Source organism: Loxodonta africana, chromosome 2, assembly GCF_030014295.1.
Source record: "Loxodonta africana isolate mLoxAfr1 chromosome 2, mLoxAfr1.hap2, whole genome shotgun sequence".
NCBI lineage: Eukaryota > Metazoa > Chordata > Mammalia > Proboscidea > Elephantidae > Loxodonta > Loxodonta africana.
Genome location: NC_087343.1, coordinates 166,476,005 through 166,491,205, shown reverse-complemented (window position 1 = coordinate 166,491,205; position 15,201 = coordinate 166,476,005). Strand labels below are relative to the sequence as shown.

Below are 15,201 nucleotides of genomic sequence, written 5' to 3'. Positions count from 1 at the left end.
TGTCTCCTGGCTCCCGCCCTCCAGACAAAGCCTCAATTTCAATTTTGGCCTCTTTTCAGATCAAGGCCACAGACAGTGGACAGCCACCACTCTCGGCCAGTGTCCGGCTACACATTGAGTGGATTCCTCGGCCCCGGCCCTCCTCTATACCCCTGGCCTTTGAGGAGACCCACTACAGCTTTACAGTCATGGAGACTGACCCTGTGAACCACATGGTGGGGGTCATCAGTGTTGAGGGCCGTCCCGGCCTCTTCTGGTTCAACATCGCAGGTGAGAAGGGATCAAGGGTCCAGGGAGGGCCAGCCCCTCTCATCCTTATAGAGGAGTTCCAGTCCTCATGATACCATCCTTCTGACCCTTCTCAAGGTCACACTCCCTGGAAGCCCCTCTTCTGGTCATGAGTGGTGACCGCCCCTTCCCTGGGTTCTCTGGGGCAGGGGCAACAGGAGTACCACTTCTGCCCAGCTTTCCTCTCACCCCATCTTCTGAGATGAGGCTTTCAGTCCAGGCCCGTGATCTGCTCTCTGGTGGGACCCCCATGATCTTGCTGGTCACCCCAGCCAGAGTGGGCAGGGTCTCAGTTTCCCCAAGTACTAGGGAGACCAGGTGAATGGTCCAGGGACGCCCAGAGGAGAAAGCACAAGATTCCTCTTTTCTCTTCTACCTTGTTGTGAAAATCAGTGTAACACTGACTCGATGGACCATGAGCCTGAGGCCACTGCACCCTGGAGCCGTGGTAATGTTCTGGTTCCAGAGTCCATCCTTGAGACCAAGGGGAAGGTGCCCATTCTCATTCTGGGAGGCACTCAGGTCAAACTCTAATGGTCTCCCCTGAAGTTCCTCTCTGACTCTAAATCAAGGTTTTGTTTAAATAGCTGAAGGTCACAACTGGCAGAATCTGATGAATGCGTAGACTCTCTTCCCAGAAAGTTGTGCGCTTACACACAAACATAAATTTGCATAGTAGGCATTCCAGGTTAAGAACCTCTAATCCAAGAGTGTTCTGTGCCATAGAGTCCTATTACAGTTTTTCCTGCCTGGTTCAGATATACTATACACCTATCCCAAGCTCTTTGACCTCCTGGATTTACTTCCACTTCTGATTCACTGCTCTTTTATATAACTTTTTTTCCTCCCTACAAAATTAATACACATACCCTACAGAACGTTTGGAAAATACCAATGAGTGCACAGAAGAAAATAAAAAGCACTGAAAGTCCTACCAATCAGAAGATAACCCATTGTTACAATTTTAAAGTGTTTCTTTCTAGTCATTTTTCTTTACATATACACATGTCACACACACACACACACACACTTAGGGTTATTAAAATACCTTTTAATAGTCTTTTAAAAGATATTTTTTATTGAGGTAAAATGGTTCACGTAACCATTTTAAAGTGGGCATTTCATGGCATTTATTCCATTCACAATGTTGGACAACCATCACTTCTATCTAGTTCTAAAACATTCATGTCACTCCAAAATAAAACTGTGTACCCATTAAACAATTACTCCCCATTCTCCCCTCCTCCCAGCAACCACCAATCTGTTTTCTGTCTCTATGGATTTACCTATTCTGGATATTTCATATAAATGGGATCATTTATAATCTTTTTAAGCTTGATATATCTTAAACTTATTTGCTATATCACTGAACAGGTTCCTATGACATTTAAATACGTGCATGGTATTCTGTAGTTTATTAAATAAATTTGCTCTTGCTGAACAGTGGGTATTTCCATTTTTCCTCCATACAGGCTCTTTAGGCTATACAAACTGCCTGTAAGCCATGAAGCAGAGCTCCGTTATTCCTGTATGTTTCAATCCCAGGAAGAAACTGAGTTCTTGGGCAAACTTTGGTCTTCCTCTGGGGCACTTCAGTCTTTACAGGTTTGCCTTGTTTGGTATCACCATTTGAATTTTGATGATAATTTGACAATAATTTGACAGGTAAATTGCAGCTTTTTGGACTCCTGAGGGATAAACTACAGCTTGTCACCCAGATATCATGCTGTGTCTGAAGAGTCTTAGAATCTCTGATTCAGGTTCTTTCTTAAATGTCCACAGTCCCCCCAGCCAAGGTTGGGCTTTATTATACCTCTAAATCTGATGGCCAAATCCCCTGTTGTGCTACTTCTGCCTAAATCATTCAGGTTTGTGTGTGCACTCCAGGTGGGGATAAGGACATGGACTTTGACATTGAGAAGACCATGGGCAGCATCGTCATCGCCAGGCCCCTTGATACACGGAGGAGAGCAAGCTACAACTTGACTGTGGAGGTGACGGATGGGTCTCACATCATTGCCACCCAGGTGAGAAGCCTCAGTTAAGGACTCCCAAGTTGAGAGGAGAGGCTCTCTGTGGCTATGGTGTTCCTCAAAGAACACTGAATTTGGAGCCAAAGTTCTGGACTTGTGTCATCTGTAGCATTCTGTAGTTCTGTAAACTTGGGAGAATTCTGGCTCTCATGCTGGAACTCTCTGTAAAATGAGGGTGGCTGCTAACCAAAAAGTTGGCAGTTCAAATCCTCCAGACTCTCCTTGGAAACTCTAGGAGGCAGTTCTGCCTTTAGGGTTGCTATAAGTCAAATCTGACTTGATGGCAATGTTTTTTGTTTGTTTGAATAAGTGGTTTTGAATTAAAGACGGGGTGCCACTGGACTACCACGGGTATGCAGAATGGGTAAGTGGGGCTCTGGATTCCTACTCCAGCTCCAGCCAGAGCTTTATCTGTTTCATATATTGATACTTCACACAACATTTCATTTGAAAAGATCCACCGTCTATGTTATACACAGCATTTTTACAATAATAACGTGTGTTATACTTTTTAGCATACAGCACAACACTTCTCCATTATTTTCATAAGCGCACTATATCAATATTTTTTTTACATGTTGCTGACTTCAATTTCATTTTTTTTTTTTTTCTGCCAACTGATTTAACGTTAAGTCTTCGTCTTGGTGCCTGTTGATGGGGAGATTTGGTTCCCAGGAGCAAACCCTCACTAGCCTACCCTCAAGTTTCTAAAGCCACCCCTCTCCCGGCAGGATTCCTTACCTGCTCTGCAAACTTGCTGTCTCCAATGCAGGAAGAAATAACTTCTTCCGCTCCAGAAACAGCCCTCACCAGGGCGGCCAGCTCCAGCCCCGGAGGTGCGCACCCTAGGGCTGGAGCAGCCACTCAGACATATTCCACCCTGCCTTCCAGCTGTACGGCTGTGACGGAACCTGAAAGCCACAGGCACAGAGGGGTTGCGTGTCCCTTGCTCACACAAGACAGGTCTGACTGGCCTCCCGGGCCTCGCGGGCCTGGGGCAGTGCGTGCCGGCACCCCCGCACCCCTGCAAGGTCCCACCGCCCGGCTTCACGTGGGCCACCACTGTGGGACCCGGGCGCGCGCAGGCAAGGGCCCCCATCCGCCGGGGGACCAGCCCGTACTCGGGTTGTGGCAGCCCCCCAGGCGCAGCCCTCTGTCGGAAGCTCCACCAGTCTGCAGCGCGAGGCAGCTGGACTACGAGGGACTTCCCTGCTCTCAGGACGACTGCGAACTGCGTCAGTGCAAACTCAGAGTTTCAATTGTTTATTTTCCGATTACTGGGGTACTACCAAACTCCAGTAGTCTCCGTAACCGAGTGGTTAGGAGCTTGGCTGCTAACCAAAAGGTCGACATTTCTAATCCACTTTTGTTTCTGGGTTTTTTAGCCACTCCTAGGAACCTCAGTGGGGCAATTCTTTTATTTATTTTATTGTACTTTAGATGAAGGTTTACAGAACAAACTAGTTTGTAATTCAACAGTACACATATTGTTTTCTGACATTGGTTAACAGCCCCATGACATGTCACCACTCTCCCTTCTCATTCTTGGGTTCCCTATTACCAGCTTTCCTAACCCCTGCTTCCTTGTGAGTCCTTGCCCTAGGGCTGGTGTGCCCCTTTAGTCTCCTTTTGTTTTATGGGCCTGTCTAATCTTTGGCTGAAGAGTGAACCTCAGGAATGACTTCACTACTGAGCTGAAAGGTTGTCTGGGAGCCATACTCTGGGGATTTCTCCACTCTGACTCGCCAGCAAGTCTGGTCTTTATGAGTTAGAATTTTGTTCTACATTTTTCTCCAGCTCTGTCCAGGACCCTCTGTTGTGATCCCTGTCAGAGCAGTCAGTGGTGGTAGCTGGGTACTATCTAGTTGTACTGGACTCAGTCTGGTGCAAGCCATGGTAGATGTGGTCCATTAGTCCTTTGGACTAATCTTTCCCTCGTATCTTTAGCGTTCTTCATTCTTCCTTGCTCCCTAAGGGTTGAGACCAGAGGAGTATCCTAGATGGCCACTCAGAGGCTTTTAAGACCACAATGGGGGCAATTCTGCTCTGTCCTATAGGGTTGCCATGAGTTATCCACTTGTCAGCAATGGGTTTGGTTTTTTGGTTACCAAACTTGATCCATGACTTCTTGATCATGGCTTATACCTTTATTATACAAATATGATCGTTTTCAGATTATTGAATGAGGGTGAATGAGGCTCAAAATTCACTTCTGAAAGTGTCACAATATTTGCTCGGTATATGCATAGGCATGCTATGACAGAACTCTACATAATTTTGTCATTTCAGCATGTTGTATGTGCAGGCATGTTATTTATGTGGTCATACTATTTTTGGATAAAACCACTAGACTGTAGCATCTAAAAGCCTTGGAATTTGGAAAATTTATTATTCATTCCACAAATACTCATTGAGTGCTTGCTGGGTGCCAGGCATTGTCCTAGGCATTGAGAATATAATGGAGAACCAGACAGACAAGATCCCTGCTGCCATGATGCTTACAGTGTACCTTCTCTCTCACTGTCCTCCCTAGGTCTATATTTTCACAGTAGCCAACGTTAACCGCCATCGGCCTCAGTTTCTGGAGTCCCATTATGAGGTCAGAGTTCCCCAGGACACACTGCCTGGTGTTGAGCTTCTCCAAGTCCAGGCCACAGATCAAGACAACGGCAAGGGTCTGATCTACACCATACATGGCAGCCAAGACCCAGGAAGTGCCAGCCTCTTCCAACTTGACCCAAGCAGTGGTGTCTTGGTAACTGTGGGGAAACTGGACCTGGGCTTGGGGCCCTCTCAGCACACGCTGACAGTTATGGTGAGTAAACAGAAAAGTTGGTGAGGTTATGCATGGGGTGGGCATAATCAGAGACATGCTGAAGGTTCCCTCTCACCTAATGAGCCAGGTGTACCAACGCCCGTAATGATAATCCATGAGATACAGAGCTGGCCAGGGGGACCTTCCACAAGGGATGCTTGGGAGTGAGGATAGAGATGAGATGGCTACCACAGAAACCCCTGTCAACCTTTGCTTCCTATGGATTTACTCAAGGTATCTCCCAACGATTCTGTCCCTGCTTCATGCCTTCATGACCACAATTGTGGATTCATATAGTATTAGAGCTGGAAGGGGTCCAGAGACCATCCCACTCAGAGTAAGACTAAGAGCCATGTAGGGCACAAAACTTAAAGAGGTACTCCATCTCAGGGCTGTGCAAGTGCAGGCATGTGACTTTGAGAGTCAGTGCCTCCTTAAATTTTGTGCCCATGCACTTTGCTTGCCTCACTCTAGTCTAGGCCCTGATCCCACCCATTTCTCTTATTTTATCAGAGGCCCACAGAAAACAGACTTGTCCATGGACTCAGTTATTTATAATGGAACTAAAATCATAGTCCAGTCTTCCCGACTCCAGGTTCAGGGCTCTTATGCATTGGTTTATTCTCCTCTGGGCACATTAGTATATTAAATATATTTTATGTAATTAATGAGAAGTTTTGTAGCAAAGGAAACTGTTTAACTTAACTCAGTGCTCCCCAAGTTTACTTGCCCATATGTCTTAGTCTCCCAGCGCTGCTGTAACAAACAAACAAACAAAAAAGCCACAAGTGTGTGGCTTTAAAGAACAGAAATTCATTTTCTCACAGCTCTGGAGGCTAGAAGTTCGAATTCAGGCCATGGCTCTAGCAGGGAAATCTTTTTTTGTCGGCAGTCCCAGGAGTTCCTTGGTGTCTTTGGCATCTGTCTCCCTACTGTGTATCTGTCTATTCCACTCTTTTTATAACTTAGAAGGGATTAGGTTTAGGACTGATCGTACTCTGATATGACCTCATTAACACAAGAGAAAAATCCTGTTTCCAAACAGGGTCACATTCATACGCCCAGGGGCCAGGACTTCAATATATGTTTTGGGGGGACACAATTCAATCCATAACACCACAGAACTTTTTTTTTTCTGCATAGCCTGTTAACATCTTGAAGAACTAATGTTCTTGGAGACCTCATTTGGGAAATACCGAATTAAGCTTGCTTTTCTGCTTTTTTTTCTGCCTTTGTCCTAAAATGGAATTATTGACTCAAATAGCTAAGCCTAAGAACCACTAGTAGGAGTCCTCATAGCACAGTAATCAAGAGCTGGGCTGCCAACCAAAAGGTCAGCAGTTCAAATCCACCAGCTGCTCCTTGGAAATCCTATGGGGCAGTTCTACTCTGTCCTATAGGGTCGATATGAGTTGGAATCCACTTGATGGCAATGGGTTTTTTGTTTTTAACAACTACTAATTGCTAAATTTATTAAAAAAGAGAAAAGCATAAATTGCAGCAACAATCAAAGGAATACAGAGAATTGCAATTAGGTATGTTTTTAATTGCCATTCTATTTCATCGACCTTAAGCTAACCCTGCCTCCTTCCATACCAATTGCGGCTCACCCCATGCCCCTTGGGCCCATAGGTTCGAGACCAGGAGATGCCGATCAAGAGGAACTTTGTGTGGGTAACCATCCATGTGGAGGATAAAAACCTCCACCCTCCCCGTTTTACCCAGCTCCACTACGAGGCACAGGTCCCTGACACCACAGCCCCTGGCACAGATCTGCTACAGGTCCGAGCCATAGATGACGACCGGGGAGCCAACGCTGAGGTCCACTACTCCTTCCAGAAAGGTGAGAGGCCTGGCCATGCGTTCAGAATATAGGGGAGGGTGCTTTGGGAGTCAGGGAAGCACCAGAGGCATGATTTTGCAAATAAATCAAGTATCAAGCTCTCTACTCTGCTTTGGCAAATTATAGTTCTAGAGCATTCCACAGATCTATAATGACCTAAGTTAGTGCACTTCCAAAGATGGTAATAACCTAATAACAGAGGAACTAACTCAAGTTATGGGGAATTTATATATACATTATATAAACCTACCTCCATCTACATGTACAGAAGCTGCTTATGAAGTCGGTGCAACATTTTCAAATGTGATAACGTTGTGCCTGTACAGTAGAGTCAACCAGTTACTATCACATCAATCCCAACTCCTGGAGACTCCAAGTGTGTCAGAATAGAACTGTGCTCCAAGGAGTTTCAATAGCTGATTTTGGGGAAGTAGATTGCCAGGATTTTTTCTGAGGCACCTCTGGGTGGGTTTGAAATTCCACATTTTTGGTTACTTGCTGAACGCATGAACCATTTGGACCGCCCAGGGATTCCACGTACAATAGAAGGGATCTATAAATACTTTGTAAGGGGCATGGCATAGCTTTAGGAGTAACTTTCATTTTCTACTCATGCCACTAATGTTATTTAGCATCTGTTATATGGTTTTCTTTATCTCAAAAATGGGAATAATATTACCTGTACCGCAAAGTCTTGGTAAAAATTAAAAGAGACAATGGGTTTCAATATCTGTCGTAAACTGTAAAATATCACACAAATGCCAGGGGTTATTTTTATCACTGATAAGTGTTAATTATCACTAATTAATGTAACGAAAATGATAACAACCAGAGTTCAACTCATTATTAGTGATTATTTATGATGGCTGATAATGCATAATTAATGATATTTACTAATAATTATTATCTTTAATAATAATTAATGCTTCATAGAGTTGGATGGTGTGGAGGGACAAAGGTGAACCTGACTTGGTCTCTGCCCTCAGAGAGCAAAATATTCATTTATTGCTTGTCAGTTTCTTACACACTTTCAGTAAATCAGAGCTTTTTTAAAATTCTCTTTTTTGAAGAAATGGAAGTTGTTATACCTTGCCAGTTGTTAGAAGTCTATTCATCCCTGAGGAATCATAATACAAGTTATAATCAATTAGTTGTTTGCTTTTTGTAGTTTATGTCATATAATCACAACTTTTATCTCATTGATAACATTGCTGATGGAGGTAAAAATCTTATTTTACAGATAAGATTGTTTAAAGTATATATTTCTGATTATGTAAGTAGCACATGCTCATTTTCAAAAATATGGAAAATATAGAAATACATAAAGAAGAATATAGCATTCAGCCATAATTTTTATTAGCCAGAGACAGCAATTTTCTGTATTTCCCTCTCATGTTTTTTCTATACATCTTTTTGCATTATTGAGATCATAATGAATATACAAATTTGTGTCCCATTTTTTTTTAATCTCATCAGGATAACTTAAGAAGTTACAATTATATTTAGGTGGTTTACTTGACTTTTTTTTTCTAATTTTTATTGTGCTTCAAGTGAAAATTCACAAATCAGGTCAGTCTTCCACACAAAAACCCACATCACCCTGCTACACACTCCCAATCTCTCTCCCCTCAATGAGACAGCCTGCTCCCTCCCTCCACTCTCCCTTTTCGTGTCCATTTTGCCAGCTTCTAACCCCCTCTATCCTCTCATCTCCCCTCCAGGCAGGAGATGCCAACATAGTCTCAAGTGTCCACCTGATCCAAGAAGCTCACTCCTCACCAGCATCCCTCTCCACCCCACTGTCCAGTCTAATCCCTGTCCGAAGAGTTGGCTTCGGGAATGGTTCCTGTACTTGACTATTTTTAATGGAACAGCTTTTAACCTGCTGCTTAACTCATTGAAGCCAAGTTCTTCGACTTAATTAACATCCGTATGACAAAAGTAAATTGCGAAATCACCTACGGAGTTAGGTGGTACAAACGGTTAACCTTCTCTACTGCCAACCGAAAGGTTAAAGGTTCAAGGCCATCCAGAGATCCCTTGGAAAAAAGTCCTGGTGAAAAAATCAGCCATTGAAAACTCTATGGAGCACAGTTCTACTCTGACATACGTGGGGTCGCCATGAGTCAGAGTCAATTTGTTTAGTCAGCTGGAGAAAGATTTCAAAGAGTTGAAGAATCAGATTGGATGTATTTTTTCTTTAATAATTTTTACTGCCTTTTAAGTGAAAGTTTACAAATCAAGTCAGTCTCTCACACAAAAACCCATATACACACTCCCAATTACTCTCCCCCTAATGAGACAGCCTACTCTCTCCCTCCACTCTCTCTTTTCGTGTCCATTTCGCCAGCTTCTAGCCCCCTCCACCCTCTCATCTCCCCTCCAGGCAGGATATGCCAACATAGTCTCAAGTGTCCACCTGACCCAAGAAGCCCACTCCTCACCAGCATCCCTTTCCACCCCATTGTCCAGTCCAATCCATGTCTGAAGAGTTGGCTTCGGGAATGGTTCCTGTCCTGGGCCAACAGAAGGTCTGGGGGCCATGACCACCGGGGTCCTTCCAGTCTCACTTAGACCATTAAGTCTGGTCTTATGAGAATTTGGGGTCTGCATGCCACTGTTCTCCTGCTCCCTCAGGGGTTCTCTGTTGTGTTCCCTGTTAGGGCAGTCATTGGTTATAGCCGGGCACCATCTAGTTCTCCTGGTCTCAGGATGATATAGTCTCTGGTTCATGTGGCCCTTTCTGTCTCTTGGGCTTGTTATTGCCTTGTGTCCTTGGTGTTCTTCACTCTCCTTTGATCCAGGTGGGTTGAGACCAATTGATGCATCTTAGATGGCTGCTCGCTGGCGTTTAAGACCCCAGACACCACTCTTCAAAGTGGGGTGCGGAACGTTTTCTTAATAGATTTTATTATGCCAATTGACTTAGATGTCCCATGAAACCATGGTCCCCAGACCCCTGCCCCTACTACGCTGGCCTTCGAAGCATTCAGTTTATTCAGGAAACTTCTTTGCTTTTGGTTTAGTCCAATTGTGCTGACCTCCCCTGTATTGTGTGCTGTCTTTCCCTTCACCTAAAGTAGTTCTTAAAAAAAAAAAAAAAGTTCTTATCTACTATCTAATTAGTGAATGCCCCCTCCCACCCTACCTCCCTCCCCACTCTTGTATAACCACAAAAGAATGATTTCTTCTCAGTTTAAACTATTTCTCAAGTTCTTATGATAGTGGTTTTATACAATATATGTCCTTTTGCAACTGACTAATTTCATTTAGCATAATGCCTTCCAGGTTCCTCCATGTTATGAAAAGTTTCACAGATTCCTGACTGTTATTTATCAATGTGTAGTATTCCATTGTGTGAATATACCATAATTTATTTATCCATTCATCCGTTGATGGGCACCTTGCTTCCTTCTATCTTTTTGCTATTGTAAACAGTGCTGCAGTAAACATGGGTATACATATATCTGTTTGTGTAAAGGCTCTTATTTCTCTAGGATATATTCCGAGGAGTAGGATTGCTGGATTATATGGTAGTCCTATTTCTAGCTTTTGAAGGAAGCACCAAATCAATTTCCAAAGTGTTTGTACCATTTTACATTCCCACCAGCAGTGTATAAGTGTTCCAATCTCTCCACAGCCTGTCCAACATTTATTATTTTGTGTTTTTTGGATTAATGCCAGCCTTGTTGGAGTGAGATGAAGTCTCATTGTAGTTTTGATCTGCATTTCTCTAATGGCTAATGATCATGAACATTTCCTCATGTATCTGTTAGCTACTTGAATGTCTTCTTTAGTGAAGTGTCTATTCATATCTTTTGCCCATTTTTTAATTGGGTTATTTGTCTTTTTGCAGTTGAGTTTTTGCAGTATCATGTAGATTTTAGAGATCAGGTGCTGATCAGAGATGTCATAGCTAAAAACTTTTTCCCAGTCTGTAGGTAGTCTTTTTACTCTTTTGGTGAAGTCTTTGGATGAGCATAGGTGTTTGATTTTTAGGAGCTCCCAGTTATCTAGTTTTTCTTCTACATTCTTTATAATTTTTTGTATACTGTCTATGCCATGTATTAGGGCTCCTAATGTTGTCCTTATTTTTTCTTCCATGATCTTTATCGTTTTAGATTTTATATTTAGGTCTTTGATCCATTTTGAGTTCGTTTTTGTGCATGGAGTGAGGTATGGGTCTTGTTTCAGTTTTTTGCAGATGGATATCCAGTTATGCCAGCACCATTTGTTAAAAAGACTGTCTTTTCCCCATTTAACTGTTTTGGGGCCTTTGTCAAATATCAACTGCTCATATGTGGATGGATTTATGTTTGGATTCTCAATTCTGTTCCATTGGTCCATGTATCTGTTGTTGTACCAGTACCAGGCTGTTTTGACTACTGTGGCAGTATAATAGGTTCTAAAATCAGGTAAAGTAAGGCCTCCCACTTTGTTCTTCTTTTTCAGTAATGCCTTATTTATCTGGGGCCTCTTTCCCTTCCATATGAAATTGGTGATGTGTTTCTCCATCTCATTAAAGAATGTCCTTGGGATTTGGATCGGAATCGCATTAAATGTATAGATCGCTTTTGGTAGAATAGACATTTTTATAATGTTAAGTATTCCTATCCACGAGCAAGGTATGTTCTTCCACTTATGTAAGTCTCTTTTGGTTTCTTGCAGAAGTGTACTGCAGTTTTCCTTGTATAAGTCTTTTACATCTCTGGTAAGATTTATTCCTAAGTATTTTATCTTCTTGGGGGCTACTGTAAATGGCATTGATTTGGTGATTTTCTCTTCAATGTTCTTTTTGTTGGTGTAGTGGAATCCAACTGATTTTTGTATGTTTATCTTGTATCCCAATCCTCTGCTGAACTCTTCTATTAGTTTCAGTAGTTTTCTGGATGATTCCTTAGGATTTTCTGTGTATAAGATCATGTCATCTGCAAATAGAGATACTTTTACTTCTTCCTTGCCTATCTGGATGCCCTTTATTTCTTTATCTAGCCTAATTGCTCTGGCTAGGACTTCCAGCACAATGTTGAATAAGAGTGGTGATAAAGAGCATCTTTGTCTGGTTCCCAATCTCAATGGGAATGTTTTCAGGCTCTCTCCATTTAGGGTGATGTTGGCTGTTGGCTTTGTATAAATGCCTTTGATTATGTTGAGAAATTTTCCTTCTATTCCTATTTTGCTGAGAGTTTTTATCATGAATCAGTGTTGAACTTTGTCAAATGCCTTTTCTGCATCAATTGATAAAATCCTGTGATTCTTGTCTTTTGTTTTATTTATGTGGTGGATTACATTAATTGTTTTTCTAATGTTGAACCATCCCTGCATGCCTGGTATGAATCCCACTTGGTCATGGTGAATTTTTTTTTTGATATGTTGTTGAATTCTTTTGGCTAGAATTGTGTTGAGGATTTTTGCATCTACATTCATGAGGGATATAGGTCTATAGTTTTCTTGTGGTGTCTTTACCTGATTTTGGTATCAGGGATATGGTGGCTTCATAGAATGAGTTTGGTAGTCCATCCTTTTCTATGCTCTGAAATACCTTTAGTAGTAGTGGTGTTAACTGTTCTCTGAAAGTTTGGTAGAACTCTGCAGTGAAGCCATCTGGACCAGGGCTTTTTTTTGGTGGGGGTGGGGGGGAGTTTTTTGATTACCTTTTCAATCTCTTCTTTTGTTATGGGCCTATTTACTTGTTCTACCTCTGTTTGTGTTAGTTTAGGTAGGTAGTGTGTTTCCAGGAATTCATCCATTTCTTCTAGGTTTTCAAATTTGAGTATAGTTTTTCATAGTAATCTGATATGATTCTTTTAATTTCAGTTGGGTCTGTTTTAATATTGCCCATCTCATTTCTTATTCGGGTTATTTGCTTCCTCTCCTGTTTTTCTTTTGTCAGCTTGGCCAGTGGTTTATCAATTTTGTTCAGTTTTTCAGAAAACCAGCTTTTGGTCTTGTTAATTCTTTCAATTGTTTTTCTGTTTTCTATTTCATTTAGTTCAGCTCTAATTTTTATTATTTGTTTTCTTCTGGTGCTTCTTTTGTTGCTCTCTTTCTATTTGTTCAAGTTGTAGGGATAATTCTTTGATTTTGGCCCTTTTTTCTTTTTGGATGTGTGCATTTATTGATATAAATTAGCCTCTGAGCACTGCTTTTGCTGTGTCCCAAAGGTTCTGATAGGAAGTGTTTTCATTCTCATTGGATTCTATGAATATTTTTATTCCATCCTTAATGTCTTCTTTAATCCAGTCTTTTTTGAGCAGGGTATTTCTCAGTTTCCAAGTGTTTGATTTCTTTTCCCTGCTTTTCCTGTTGTTGATATCCACTTTTATGGCCTTATGGTCAGAGAAGATGCTTGGTAATAGTTCAATGTTTTAGATTCTGCTAAGGCTTGCTTTATGACCTAATATGTGGTCTATTCTAGAGAACGTTCCATGTGCACTAGAAAATAAAGTATAGTTGGTTGCTGTTGGGTGGAGTGTTCTGTATATGTCTACGAGGTCAAGTTGGTTGATTGTGGCATTTAGATCTTCTGTGTCTTTATTGAGCTTCTTTCTGGATGGCCTGTCCTTCACCGAAAGTGGTTTGTTGAAGTCTACTGCTATTATTGTGGAGCTGTCTATCTCACTTTTCAATGCTGACAGAGTTTTTTTTATGTATCTTGCAGCCCTGTCATTGGGTGCATAAATATTTAATATGGTTATATCTTCTTGGTGTATTGTCCCTTTAATCATTATATAGTGTCCTTCCTTATCCTTTCTGATGGATTTAACTTTAAAGTCTATTTTGTCAGAAATTAATATTGCCACTCCTGCTCTTTTCTGATTGTTGTTTGCTTGATATATTTTTTTCCATCCTTTGAGTTTTAGTTTGTTTGTGTCTCTAAGTCTAAGGTGTGTCTCTAGTAGATGGATCTTGTTTTTTAATCCATTCTGCCACTCTCTGTCTCTTTATTGATGCATTTAGTCCGTTTACATTCAGGGTAATTATGGATAGGTAAGAATTTAGTGTTATCATTTTGATGTCTTTTTTTGTGTATTGTTGACAGTTTCTTTTTCCCAGTTGATTTTATCTGCTGAGTAGATTTTCTTTATATATTGTCCTTTCCTCATATTTGTTGTTGTTGATTTTGTTTCTGCTGAGTCTGTATTTTTCCCTTGTATTTTATTTTCATGAGTAGGATAGTTTGTCTCCTTTGTGGTTACCTTATTATTTACCCCTATTTTTCTAAATTTAAAACTAACTTTTATTTCTTTATATCGCTGTAACTTCCTCTCCATATGGAAGGTGTATGATTACATTTCTCAGTCCCTCTTTATTATTTTAAGGTTGTCTTATATAATAACATCACCGTTGCCCTATGTTGGGCTTTTTTTTTTTTTTTAATCTTGCTTTTGTTTTTGGATTTCCCTGTCTGGGTTGACTTCTAGTTGCTCTGCCCAGTGTTCTAGTCTTGGGTTGATACCTCATATTATTGATTTTCTAACCAAGGAACTTCCTTTAGTATTTCTTGTAGTTTTGATTTGGTTTTTATGAATTCCCTCAACTTGTGTTTATCCGGAAATGTCTTCATTTCACCTTCATATTTAAGAGACAGTTTTGATGGATATATGATTCTTGGCAATTTTTTTCCTTCAATTTTTTAAATATATCATCCCATTGCCTTCTTGCCTGCATGGTTTCTGCCGAGTAGTCTGAGTTTATTCTTATTGGCTCTCCTTTGTAGGTGACTTTTCTTTTATTCCTCTCTGCTCTTATAATTGTCTCTTTATCTTCGGTTTTGGCAAGCTTGATAATAATACGTCTTGGTGACTTTCTTTTAAGATCTACCTTATGTGGAGTTCGATGAGCATCTTGGATAGATATCTTCTCATCTTTGACAATATCAGGGAAGTTTTCTGCCAACAAACCTTCAACAATTTTCTCTGTATTTTCTGTTATCCCTCCCTGTTCTGGTACTCCAATCACTCATAGGTTATTTCTCTTGATAGAGTCCCACATGATTCTTAAGTTTTCTTCATTTTTTTAAATTCTTTTATCTGGTTTTTCTTCAAATATATTAGTGCCAAGTGATTTATCTTCGAGTTCAGAAATCCTAGCTTCTACTTGCTCAATTCTGCTCCTCTGACTTTCTGTTGAGTTATCTAATTCTGTAATTTTATTGGTAATCTTCTGAATTTCTGATTGCTGTCTGTCTATGGATTTTTTCCAGCTTATTAAATTTTTCA

At 41.1% G+C, this 15,201-nt stretch overlaps 1 protein-coding gene across 1 annotated transcript in view; it reads left to right on the top strand.

Moving 5' to 3' along the window:
• The window catches only part of FAT2 (FAT atypical cadherin 2), a 75,849-nt gene that overhangs the window by 15,189 nt on the left and 45,459 nt on the right, over window positions 1–15,201 (top strand). Inside the window, exons 5-8 of the mRNA XM_003404612.3 lie at window positions 60–270; window positions 2,176–2,315; window positions 4,855–5,136; window positions 6,769–6,979. Coding sequence (XP_003404660.2) covers window positions 60–270; window positions 2,176–2,315; window positions 4,855–5,136; window positions 6,769–6,979 — 844 coding nt within the window. The remainder of the gene's footprint in view (window positions 1–59; window positions 271–2,175; window positions 2,316–4,854; window positions 5,137–6,768; window positions 6,980–15,201) is intronic.